Genomic DNA, 13,561 nt, shown 5'->3' on the forward strand with positions numbered 1-13,561 from the left:
CAGCCAGTATAACGCGGCAGCGTTAATAAAATTAAAAATCATTGCACGAATAGCACTGATGGCCAGACACAGTCTAGACTACAACAACAACAACGTGTATTTATATAGCATCTTTAACGTAGTAAAACATCCTACGGCGCTTCACAGGAGCGTTATCAAACAAAATTTGACACCGATTCAAATCAGGAGGACATTAGGGCAAAAAGATATGTTTTAAGGAATGCCTTAAGGGAGGAACGAGAGGTAGAGAGACGAAGAGGTTTAGGGAGGGAATTCCAGAGTGTAGGGCCTTGGCAGCTGAAGGCACGGCTGCCAATAGTGGAGCGATTAAAATCGGGGATGTTCAAGAGGCCAGAATTGGAGGAGTGCAGATATTTTGGGAGGTTATAGGGCTAGAGGAGATTACAGAGATAGGGAGGCGCGAGGCCATAGAGAGCTTTGAAAACAAGGATGAGAATTTTAAAATCAAAGCATTGCTTACTAACCCTTATTAGCCTAAACATTTGCCAAAAAGACTTTTAAACTCTTTTACCACCTCCACGGGTGGGCAGCAAGTAAGAGAAATAACATTAACTGATCGAGACCTGTTTTGTACGATAAATTATCAATGAAGTGTTTAATAGATTTCCTGTAGAAGATTTTATGCAAAAATTAAATTGATCAACCCTTAATATGTGCAGTAGTTTTATGCAAGCTCTTGCGGAGTCTTAGCGAGATTATCCAGCACTGTTGTGTACCACTGCAGTAAATCACAGTCGCTTTTAATGCCTTCAGCTTTGAGCAATATGCCCGTCATTAGTTTAAAATTATATTGGCCATAATTTCAATGGGATGAAAATAAAAAGTTATTTTTTCAAAAGAGTATACTTTATTAAAGACTGCCAGAGGCTCTTTTATTACATTCAGTGCGAATGTTAGTAAACACAGCTGTTTCTACCTGAAATAAACAGAGCATATAAGATGCTATAATCGACAACTTTGAAATTGACATTAATGCAAATGGATAATGGTTATCGCTTTTTGGCTGATATAAGCGATTGCCCATTTTAAACATGGACATTGTAAGTGGTGGGGACTTTAATACTTTTACGTGTTTACTTTGTAAATACCTAATATCTGAATTGGTCAATGAAATGCTGTTACAAGAGTGTAACGATTCTTGGAATGCCATTCTTGGGAGAAAATATTAAGTACGAAACACGGGGCCATCAAGAATAGGTTTAAAAAGTACAGGAAAGGGAAGTGAGTTGTCTGGTTAATATTCAAAATAAAAAGCATTGGTCAGGATCAGAAAACGTATCGCATTTGATGCGTGTGTAAATGTTCCAGAAATAATCAAACGAGCCTGAGAAACTGCTGCTGATTTATGATTTCCATTGTGAATGATTCTCGTATGGGTTTGAAAACCCAACAATGGGCCTTGAGGGAGCAGACATGACGTAATGTCTGAATTTGGTCGCAAATGTCTGGATTGCAGAACCAGGATTCAGCATGATTTCAGTTAGGCCAGAAGACCCAGATCAAACACATCCAATCACTGAGGAGTAGCAATCAACAAAGCAAATCGAATGCTGAACTATAGCGCTAACAAGGTAGAACACAAGTCAGAGGAAGCCATGCTAAGATTGTATAGTGCAATGGTCAGACTTGAGCACTGGTTAGCGAGGAAATCATTCACGCTTTGGAGGCAGTTCAGAAAAAAGCCACAAAGCTGATTCTTGACGTCAGATGACTAGAGTTATGAGCTATTCAGTCTTAAAAGTGGGTGGCCGAGAGATCACCTTATAGAGATATACAAGACAGTAAAAAGGTATGGAAAAGGTAGATTCAGAAAATTACTTCAATCTAAACCAGGAGAGTAGGACAAGGGGCACAGGTTCGTGCAGTAAAAGGCTAATTTAGGACTAATGTCAGAAAGTTCTTCAAGCAAAGATGATAACACGAAATGTGATCAACACATGGAATAGATTTACAAGTAAAGTAGTGGAGGCAAAAACTCCAGAATCATTTAAGAAATAATTAAATGCCATCTTGGAGGGGGAAGTTTCGGGTGCTTCTGGATGGATGAGCTAAGATCAGCCTAAGATCTTTGTCATCTGTATTTATCTTGTGAAATGGATTTTGTTTTTGACTTACTACACTACTTTACAAACTTCATATGCACTAGCCTTAATAATATATACTACCCACACTAAAATGATCAGCGGCAGTGCATCAGTTGCTTAGATATCAATTTTACTTTTGATCTTCCTTGATAGCAGAAGATCAAACAGACTGAGAACAACTATGAATGTTGAAATAGTATAACTATGAATGTTGAAATGGTATATATACATAGCATTCAAAGTAGACGTCATCTGGAAAATGGAAAGAATTTTGAAACAAGCAAAGACTCCTGAATTTTCTTTAAAGCACTGCATTTTAATAATGGTGGATCAAGGTTAATTCTGGGGAAAGAGCACTCAACGTACCTGTTATCTTTGTATTTAATATGAAACAGTAATATGTGATATATGCTACATAAACCAAAGGAACAACGGTGAGGTGGGGGAGGGGGGTGCATGGCAAGAAGGATTCCAAGTAAGAAGCAAGTGAATTTGGAAAAGGGGTGGGTGGGTGGGGAGGTAGGAGGGGAGACCAAGGCACATTTGAAAAGTTAGAATTTTTGGAGTCTTTTTAAAGCAAGGAAGGAGACTTAAGAAAAAACACTTGCATTGATGGTGCCTTACGATATCCCAAAGCACTTTACAACTAATTTCTGAAGTACATCCTGTTGCTTTGTAGACAAACGTGAGAGCCCATTTGTACAAGCAAGGTTGCACAAACAACAAAAGAATAAATGATCAGTTAATCTGTTTTCTCAGGTGTTGCTTGAGGGGTACATGTTGGTCAGGACCCTAGGAGAACTCTCTGCTTCTCTTTGAATAGTGCCATGGTATCTTTTACATTAATATGAACAGACAGGCAGGACCATGTTTGACATCTTTTCTGAATAACGGCATTTCCAACAATACATCACTCCATGCTCAAGTTCCGGAGAAAGCTGGGAAAGCACAACTTCCTGATACTAGCAAGAGTGTTATCAATTGAGCGAAGTTGACACATGCAAGATGGATACATTTTGGGGGCATGTAACTACTGAAAGGATGGCTTCTAATGGTGAGAAAGCCACAATCCCGAGTTACAGGAACTTAAATTGAAGGCTGGGGTATATGGTTGGAAAAGAATCCTTAAGTAGGGAAGGGGTAGTGGCGGGGTCTGAAAATCAGGACCAGGATCTTCAAATCAATTTGTTGTAGCAAGAGAGGATTATCACAGAAGAATTGAGATCGCAAAAGGATGGAAACAAGGTTGGAACAGGATAAACTAAAAATATAGTTAACATAAACTAAATGATTACTTTATGGAAGTGCCATTAGAGAAGACACTGGTAGTGTGCAAGCCATCACTGCAGGTTCTACAAGAAAGTCAGGCTCAAAACCAACACATCCCCAGAGACTGATGCTATATTGTTGAGGGTGTGGATGAAATCTATGAACTCCTGATGGAAATAAACCAATAAGTAGTAGCCAAAGGGCAAATCCTGCCTGACAAATCAGCTTGATTTTCCCTAAGGATGTGCCATGCCAGATAGAATTTGAAAAGCTCTATAGAAACATAGAAGATAGGAGCAGGAGTAGGCCATTCGGCCCCTCGAGCCCGCTCCGCCATTCAATGCGATCCTGGCTGATCATCCAAATTCAGCACCCTGTCCCTGCCTTCTCCCCATATCCCTTGATCCCTTTAGCCTTAAGAAATATATCCAACTCCTTCTTGAATATATTTAATGTATTGGCCTCTACTGCCTTCTGTGGTAGAGAATTCCACAGGTTCACCACTCTCTGGGTGAAGAAATTCCTCCTCATTTCTGTCCTAAATGGCTTACCCCTTATCCTTAGACTGTGACCCTTGGTTCTGGACTCCCCGACCATCGGGAACATCCTTCCTGCATCTAGTCTGTCCAGTCCTGTCAGAATTTTATAAGTTTCAATGAGATCCCCTCTCATTCTTCTAAACTCCAGCGAGTACAAGCCCAATCGACCCAATCTCTCCTCATACATCATTCCTGCCATCCCAGGTATCAGCCTGGTAAATCTTCGCTGAACTCCTTCCATGGCAAGAACATCCTTCCTCAGATAAGGCGACCAAAACTGCACACAATACTCAAGATGTGGTCTCACCAAGGCCCTGTATAACTGCAGCAAGACATCCTTGTTCCTGTACTCAAACCCTCTCGCTACGAAGGCCAACATGCCATTTGCCTTCTTAACCGCCTGCTGCACCTGCATGCTTACCTTCAGCGACTGGTGCACAAGGACACCCAGGTCCCGTTGCACTTCCCCTTCTCCCAATCTATTGCCATTCAGATAATAATCTGCCTTCCTGTTTTTGCCACCAAAGTGGATAACCTCGCATTTATCTACATTATATTGCATCTGCCATGCTTTTGCCCAATCACCCAACCTGTTCAAATCATCCTGGAGTTTCTCGGCATCCTCCTCACAGCACACACGCCCACCCAGCTTTGTGTCGTCTGCAAATTTGGAGATATTACATCTAGTTCCCTTGTCTAGATCATTAATATATATTGTAAATAGCTGGGGCCCAAGGACCGATCCCTGCAGTACCCCACTAGTCACTGCCTGCCACTCGGAAAAAGACCCGTTTATTCCAACTCTTTGCTTTCTGTCTGCCAACCAGTTCTCTATCCAAGTCAATACCTTGCCCCCAATCCCATGTGCCTTAATTTTGCACGCTTACTCTCATATTCTATTTTCCCTTTCTTAATTAATCCCTTTGTCCTCCTATGATGCAATGTACCTGGACCTCAAAAGTTCCACATGAAAGGCTGCTACACAAGCTTTCCAAAATAGATATATTCAGTAAAACCTGGAGGTGAATAAGGAATTGGCTGAAAGAGAGGAAGCATCAGGCACTAGTTAGAGGAATAATGTCAGGCTAGGGTGATGAACTCAGGAGAGTGCCCCAGGACTCGGTACTGGGACTTCATGCTGTTTCTTACCTCTAAATTTACAGGCAATACTAAACTGTTGTTATGGCTATGTAGATCAACATTCTATTGTCTTTGTTGATTAATGCTGTGATCTATTGTTTGGACATATTTAGCATTGAGTCCACTAAAATCCCTACGTCTCTCAGTTTTATCCTTAGCTATTTTCAATATAATTCATGGAATACATATAAGTAGTACTTTGCATTTATCTGCACTGAATTTCAGCTGCTAATCATCTGCCATATCCTCATTTTGTCCAACTCATTCTGCTGCTTCCATTTCCACTGTCTTACCAGTTTGGTATTATAAGCAAATTTGACTGCTTTGCATTGAGTTTCTTAGACCATAAATACACTGCCTTTACTTTTTTAATGTTGTGAAACTGGCATTTTGCAAGGAGCGCTGACATCATCTCCGTGGTCTATTTGCAGAAGCCCAATCCATCAAGCTAAGGTTATTTTCATATTTCATTTTTTCTGTGTACAGCAAGGTGAGGGACTTGGTAATGAGAGGTGGAATATTGTGCTGTTTTGTGCATCATGTCAACATTAAACACTCGCAGGCTAATCAGCTATAAAGTAAAGCTTGCTCTACTCTGCCCCCACAATGCCTTAGTCCCAACCTACAGGAACCCTCTCTCTCACTTTCTGCCACCCCACCCCATTCACTGTGTTATTGTGGTACAGGTAGACTATCCTTTATCCGAACTTCCGAAAACCTCTAAAAACCGAAAGTTTTTTCATTCATCGTAAGTCGTGCGCACGACATGACCAGAGTGGCGCATGACTTACGCTGAGCAGGGCAGAGGGTCACAGAGTTCCCTCCTGGGTAGAAGATTGCAGGTCGAGCCGGGCAGTGTGAAGGAGGTACCGGGAGAGTGAACCCAACAACACAGCGGCCAGTCCGATAGCTGCAGCGGCCCGTCTGATATTCTTTTCTCCCCCCGACCCGACCCGAACCGCGGCCCATCCGATATTCTTTTCTCCCCCCCACCCGACCCGACCCCCGACCCGTCCGATATTCTTTTCTTCTCCCCCCACCTGACCCGACCCGACCACCCCCCCCGACCTGAACCGCGGCCCGTCCGATATTCTTTTCTCCCCCCCACCCGACCCCCGACCTGATTTGCGGGCCAGTTTAGTAGGAGTCAGCCGATATCCGGCTTTCCAGAGAAGCAGGAAGGGGAATGAGACACGGAACAGTCGCAAGAGGTAGCCTGAACTTTTAAAATTTATATTAAATACAAATTTCCCAGTCTTATAATAATACCTTCTGAAATCCGAAAAAATTCTGAAAACCGAAACTCAGCTGGTCCCAAGGCTTTCGGATAAGGGATAGTGTACCTGTATTTCTATTTCTCACACTAGTGATCTATGTGCCATTCTGAATTACATTACCAATTTAGGGACAAAATTCAGGTGTAGGACCCATTTATAGTGTCACAGAAATGGAACCTTGTGATGTTGCATCAGAAAAGGTTTAGTTCAGAATACTCTCAGATTGCTTCCTGTTGGGAGTTTTGAAACAAAACACAGAATGAGTGAGGTCTGTGACAGTGGTCAATGATTAGCGATCTTCCTTTCTAACATTTAAAATTAGGGGGCAATTAGCAGAATAGCTTTTTCTTTTAGCAACAACTTGATACTTTTGGAATAAATTGCCACCGTACGCAGTGAATGCTGACTTGGTCAATGAATTCAAATAGAAAATGAATCCTAATTCAGCAATAAATAGAGGGTTGTGGGCAGGCTCAATGGGCCGTATGGCCTACTCCTGCTCCTGTTTCTTATGTTGTTATGAAGTATTGTCCAACCCTACTTCCTTTGAAATCAGAAATTGAGGCAAGCTTTCCAATGTCTGAGCAGAGAGTCTTTTGCCAGGACCTTGTAATATAGTTCCAGGGATGAGCGATTACAGTTACGTGGATAGAATGGAGAAGCTGGGGTTGTTCTCCTTAGAGCAGAGAAGGTTAAGAGGAGGTTTGATAGAGGCATTTAAATTCATGAAGGGTTTAGATAGAGTAACTAAAGAGAAACTTCCAATGGCTGAAGGATCAATAACCAGTGGGCACAGATTTAAGGTGATTGGCAAAAGAAGCAGAGGTGACAGGAGGAAAAACTTTTTTACGCAACAAGTGGTTAGGATTTGGAATGTACTGCCTGATAGGGTGGTAGAAACAGACTCCGTCGTAGTTTTCAAAAGGGAATTGGATAAATACTCAAAAGGGGAAAAATTGCACAGATATGGGGAAAGAGCCAGGGAGTGAGACTAAATGGATTGCTCTTGAAAGAGCCGGCACAGACGCGATGTGCTGAATGGCCGCCTCCTGTGCTGTACTGTTCTATGATTCTATGTCTCTATGATTCTGAAGCACCAGGAAGGGAGTCTGTTGACTGCATTTAAGATATAAGACTGCACCAGAAACAAGATGAATGGTGTTTTCATGTCTACAGTATTGACAGATCAAAAGATTTTAGAACTGATGCCTAGTGCTAGTGTGGCAGTGCATTAGTGGGGATGTTATTACTGCTTTTTACAACCTGTGCGTTGTGGTGTCATTGAGAAGTAGCTTCTGATCCTTTGATTGGTGATTTTATTCAGTGAAGACTTTCGAAGTAATCCAGGTGAACAAAAACTGCACACGTGATAGCTGTTCAGTCCAAGGATATTATACTGGTCTCCAAGTGCATTATGAAAGAATCTGTCTTCAAGAATTTTCATAGATTGTTTAAATACAACAATTGGGCAATTGTACATGTTCTGTGAAGCTCTGGTTTTTTTTCGTTCCATGCTTACTTACGGTCTGCAGAATAGATAAACATAATACTACCACACCACTATCATCAAATTTAATACCTCAGTTCTGGTATTGTGGTCTGTATTTTCTGAAAGTACAAAGATTATGTATATAATACAAAATTCAGATTGGCAGTATTGTAACAACTCTGTGGATAGAAAATGTTTCATTTTTTGCCCAACAGGAAAACACTAATTGTAAGACAAATATTGAAGTAAAATAAATTATTTGGGCATTTTGTTTTATAATCTTCAATTTTCTTTCATCAGAATAATGACTGGCAGAGTGACTGGGTTAACTTCTTTGCTCGGCAACGACTTCAGATCCAGATGGATTTAATTGAAAAGGAATATGGTGACCGTGAAGCAAGGGATCTCTGGTCAAAGCTTCAGGTACAGATACAGTGACACACAAATCTTTAATACTGCAACCTGACCAAGCGACTTAAGTAAATGCGATACAATAATCTCAACAAGCTCAGAGGATTATTGTGCCAAATTATTTATTGATTCTTACAGACTGTATAATTGTGATGGCCATCATTAAAACTTGGCTCAGTTGGGAACACGCTCACCTCAGAGTCAGAAGTTTGTGAGTTCAAGCCCTAATACTGGACCAAGTACAGGAAACTTTGTGCTATCCAGCACCGACGGGACCGAGCTGTTGCTGTCCCATCAAAACTGCCGGACAAACCAGCGCTAATGTTGAAACATACGGAGATTTTGAGCTCCGTATCTGGCAACAAACCCTGTTGCTTAGCAACAGGTTCTAAACAGTCGGCCGTACCTTGCAAGCGTCTCTGTAGCTTAGCAACAGCTTCAGCGAGACCTTGCAGAGTCTGACTGGTGAAAAAAAAGCAACGAAAAGAAAAAAAAACTAACGAAACGGCTCCTGATTTTTGCCGGTGGCTCGAGCATTCCGGACAGTTAACCTCCGGATAAACCAAAGTTTCCTGTACTGGGCTGTCCATGGTAGCAGCTCATTTAGACTCCTCCTCTATTACCTCCTCCTATTGGGGGATTGATTCCGATACCTTACAGCCCAACTGAGCTTGGGGACTCGCTGTGTGGAGGAATCATAAGCTTACACCCAAACTTACCACAGTTCATGGATGCATCAATGAGCTACACCCCCAGACCACAATTCATGCCTCCTCTTTACATGGCATTAACTGTTGACATTTTGCTTTCCAGTTGAAGATACCTGCTCTATTTCATGACATCGAAATTACGTCAGCTCTTCTTCATGGAGACCTATGGGGAGGAAATATTGGACAAGTAGAAGATGGTCCAGTCATTTTTGATCCCGCCTCTTTCTATGGCCACTCTGAGTATGAACTGGCAATATCTGGAATATTTGGAGGGTTCAGCACAGCCTTCTATACAGCATACCATAACAAAATTCCCAAAGTAGCGGGGTTTGAGAAGCGACTGAAACTTTACCAGCTCTTCCATTACCTGAATCATTGGAATCATTTTGGGACAGGGTACAGAGGATCATCAGTAAGCATCATGAAAGCTTTAGTTAAGTAATCATATAAATGACAATCCTACTGTTGGATCACATAGCACTAAAAATAGTCCCTGTCTCATCACAAATAATATCTGTGCTTTAAATGACTTTAAAAAAATGACACAGCAAGAAACTAGCATTTGAAAGAAGTCATATTATTTAATGTGAATTAAGAAATGAATAATATACTTATTACTGACTGATTTCATTGAACATTAAAGCTTGAAATTTAGCTGTGATTTCACACTTCAAAATAACATTTGCAATAACAATGTAGCTGTCAAGCAAATAAAGTGTGATAACTTGCAAGTTTGAAATATTAACTTCTGTCTTAATATCTTTTTCACAAAATTCAACTGTACATCATTTTGTTTACTTTCTTACTCTGATAGATAAGACTGGTATCTCAGCTATATGAGTTGTTAGGTCTTATTAGAATAGGACTAAATTATCGGCCTATGTTTGTCATGGGTGAATAAAAATATAAGGAAGGTGTATGAATGAAGATAGTTCTATCGAAGTCTGTTTCGAAAAGTGGGAAATAGCATTCCAAAGGTAATTAATTGTGTGCATCGCTGAGGCTTTTCAATGTGATTGACATACTGCTATATAAATGCAAGTATTTTTTTAAAGTATTAAACACGGTATTAAACAGCAACAACGTGTACGTATATAATGCCTTTAACATAGTAAGATATCCCAAGGTACTTTACAGAGGAGTGATTAGAAATAAATTATAAATACTGTGTATACTCACTATATATAGACAGCACATAAAGTCACACGTCAGTTTTCGATAATGAGAGTTGCTTTCACTTAATTTGCTGTTATTATTAGGCAGCAGAGTTTCTAAGTCCCTCAGAGGGGAAAGACAGTGGACTGAATGATTCTGTGCCCAATGATGAGTTCCCACACTATGTAGTGCCCTTCTTCATGCAAGTGTAAGTGGTGAGACAGTGAGAGGCCTGAGACTAGGGAGCCGGAACACTCATAGCAGGCAGGAGGGTCACAGCCTCAGACTGTTAAATTCAGACATGTTGGAGAGTCCAGGAACCTCACTTTGGAGCGTGCATCTTTGTTGCACACCGGTATCTGCATCACTTTGCTCCACTGGAGCTCTGTTCTCAAGATGCTGAAAAACAACAGAAAGGCTATTGTTCACGTGTTATTTACTAATACAGGCACAAGCTGTCGTCATAACAACAGAAAATGCTGGAAAAACTCAGCAGATCAGGCAACATCCATGGACAGAAATTTGAGTTGACGTTTCGGGTCGAACCCTTCTTCAAAACTGGAAAGAAAAGAGATCGGAGCCAGGGCTGTGATCGGACAAAAGAATAAAAGAAACAAAAGAAGTAAAAAAGAGACAATAAAAGGTGTTAGACCTGATCAAACACGAGAAGGGAAACTGAAAGTAATGAAGATGAACAAGGTTGAAGAGCCAAACGGAGATCCCGTCGAAGAGAAGAGCAGAACTTCTTCAAGGTAGGCATTCCTAGAAGAGGTGTGGCAGTGAACCAAACACTAGTACGATAGCAAAATACTGCGGATGTTGGAAATCCGAAATAACAACAGAAAATGCTGGAAAAACTCAGCAGATCAGGCAACATCCGTGGACAGAAATTTGAGTTGACGTTTCGGGTCGAACCCTTCTTCAAAACTTGAAAGAAAAGATAGATCGGAGGCAGGGCTGCGATCAGACAAAAGAATAAAAGAAACAAAAGAAGTAAAAAAGAGACAATAAAAGGTATTAGACCTGATCAAACACGAGAAGGGAAACTGAAAGTAATGAAGATGAACAAGGTTGAAGAGCCAAACGGAGATCCCGTCGAAGAGTGTTTGGTTCACTGCCACACCTCTTCTAGGAATGCCTACCTTGAAGAAGTTCTGCTCTTCGACGGGATCTCCGTTTAGCTCTTCAACCTTGTTCATCTTCATTACTTTCAGTTTCCCTTCTCGTGTTTGATCAGGTCTAACACCTTTTATTGTCTCTTTTTTACTTCTTTTGTTTCTTTTATTCTTTTGTCCGATCGCAGCCCTGCCTCCGATCTATCTTTTCTTTCCAGTTTTGAAGAAGGGTTCGACTCGAAACGTCAACTCAAATTTCTGTCCACGGATGTTGCCTGATCTGCTGAGTTTTTCCAGCACAAGCTGTCGTCAGCCTGGAGAGGGAACGAACAGATCTCTCCATGTACACATTCTCAAGCCAGAGCTCAGGTCTGTGGGCAGAGTCGTGAAGTACCAGGGGAAGTTATACCTGAGGTTGGAGCATGTCTATGAGGGTCAATAGGGTGCATTGAATTTTGTGGGGAAAAGTTAGCAGAGCGCTTGAAAGATCGGATGGAATCTCCAATTTGTTAAAGAAATAGGGAGAAAGCTTTTGTGCGCTATGATCATACAGAATTGCAGTACAAAAACAGGACGTTCATTCCAACAAGCCTATACAGTCAAATCCACTGTTCACAGAATCACAGAAACCCCACAGTGCAGATAGAGGCCATTTCGGCCCATCGAGCCTGCACCGACACATATCCCACCCGATCCCCCTACACCAACACATATCCCACCCTATCCCCGTAACCCCACGTATTTAATCCCCCTAACACTAAGGGTCAATTTTATCATAGCCAATCACCCTAACCCGCACATCTTTGGACTGTGGGAGGAAACCAGAGCACCCGGAGGAAACCCACGCAAACACGGGGAGAATGTGCAAACTCCACACAGACAGTCACCCGAGGCCGGATTCGAACCCGGGTCCCTGGCGCTGTGAGGCAACAGTGCTAACCACTATGCCACCGTGACGAAAGGTCATCGACCTGAAACGTTAACTCTGTTTCTCTCTTCACAGATGCTGCCTGACCTGCTGAGTATTTCCAGCATTTTCTACTTAGTACATAGATGGCGTAACAATAAACCAGTTACCCTTTGAGAGCCACTGCCTGTAACCAGTATTGAAGATAATTATTTCAGTCCTTTTTATTTCATAGTTTGTAACATACGAATGTTCTCTATGTAATAGCTATCTTAGATATCAGGAGGTTGAAATGTAGATTGTAATGTTTATTGTAACAGTATTCACAAATTAAATAAAAGGATTTAATATTTAATAATACGTCAACTGGAAACTGAGTTATTGCGAAACTAAAATTATTCTGGTATTCAAAGGCTATGAATGTATCCATGTTGCTTATCATTTGTTTTCCTGAGCAAGCCTTTTTAGCAGTTTCTGTTTCATCGGGTTTGATGCTTTATCTAGCGTGCGGATCAACATCAGAATCAAGCAGACTTGTGAAGTAATAACAACAGAAAATGCTGGAAAAACTCAGCAGGTCAGGCAACATCCGAGGACAGAAATTTGAGTTGACGTTTCGGGTCGAACCCTTCTTCAAAACTGGAAAGAAAAGATAGATCGGAGGCAGGGCTGCGATCGGACAAAAGAATAAAAGAAACAAAAGAAGTAAAAAAGAGACAATAAAAGGTATTAGAAGCTAGACGAGATGGTAATAGGCTGAGATTGGGTGTAAAGTGTACTGGCAGGGCAAGAGATAGCTGCCAGGTGTGGCAGCTTTTTTACAAATTTACAATTTTCTTGTAATTTTTCCACTCCTTTCCCTCCCCCTTTCCTTTTGTTTCTCTCTCACACCTGGCAGCTATCTCTTGCCCTGCCAGTACACTTTACACCCAATCTCAGCCTATTACCATCTCGTCTAGCTTCTAATACCTTTTATTGTCTCTTTTTTACTTCTTTTGTTTCTTTTATTCTTTTGTCCGATCACAGCCCTGCCTCCGATCTATCTTTTCTTTCCAGTTTTGAAGAAGGGTTCGACCCGAAACGTCAACTCAAATTTCTGTCCACGGATGTTGCCTGACCTGAGTTTTTCCAGCATTTTCTGTTGTTATTTCGGATTTCCAACATCCGCAGTATTTTGCTATCAGACTTGTGAAGTATATACTGTTGTTTTGTGCTGTAGTTTGATCTATAATTGTAAGCTTGTTGAAAATTCTGCAAAGTTTCCTATATTCGAAAATGCATTTCTGACATTGGACATTTGTACAATGTTTATTTCTGGATGGGCATCCGCTGAAAGTTACAATGAGAATAAAAATCCTTCATAACAATTTTAGTACTTAATTAGTGACTAACATGTTTTTAAACAAAAATGTATGTGGTTGTTCTTTTGAGTATGTGCATCAGT

The 13,561-nt window shown here is 41.1% G+C and overlaps 1 protein-coding gene across 2 annotated transcripts in view; it reads left to right on the forward strand.

The window, feature by feature from the left end:
* Positions 1–12,477, forward strand: part of fn3krp (fructosamine 3 kinase related protein) — a 29,811-nt gene extending 17,334 nt beyond the window's left edge. For both annotated transcript variants that reach the window (XM_085963426.1, XM_085963425.1), the window contains 2 exons: positions 8,120–8,242; positions 9,044–12,477. In XM_085963426.1, the coding sequence (XP_085819552.1) occupies positions 8,120–8,242; positions 9,044–9,382 (462 nt within the window). In that variant the 3' untranslated portion in view covers positions 9,383–12,477. The remainder of the gene's footprint in view (positions 1–8,119; positions 8,243–9,043) is intronic.
* Positions 12,478–13,561: the final 1,084 nt, after the last annotated feature.

This window comes from Somniosus microcephalus, chromosome 21, assembly GCF_052327205.1.
Source record: "Somniosus microcephalus isolate GS21.2 chromosome 21, FLI_Smic_1.0, whole genome shotgun sequence".
Classification (NCBI taxonomy): domain Eukaryota; kingdom Metazoa; phylum Chordata; class Chondrichthyes; order Squaliformes; family Somniosidae; genus Somniosus; species Somniosus microcephalus.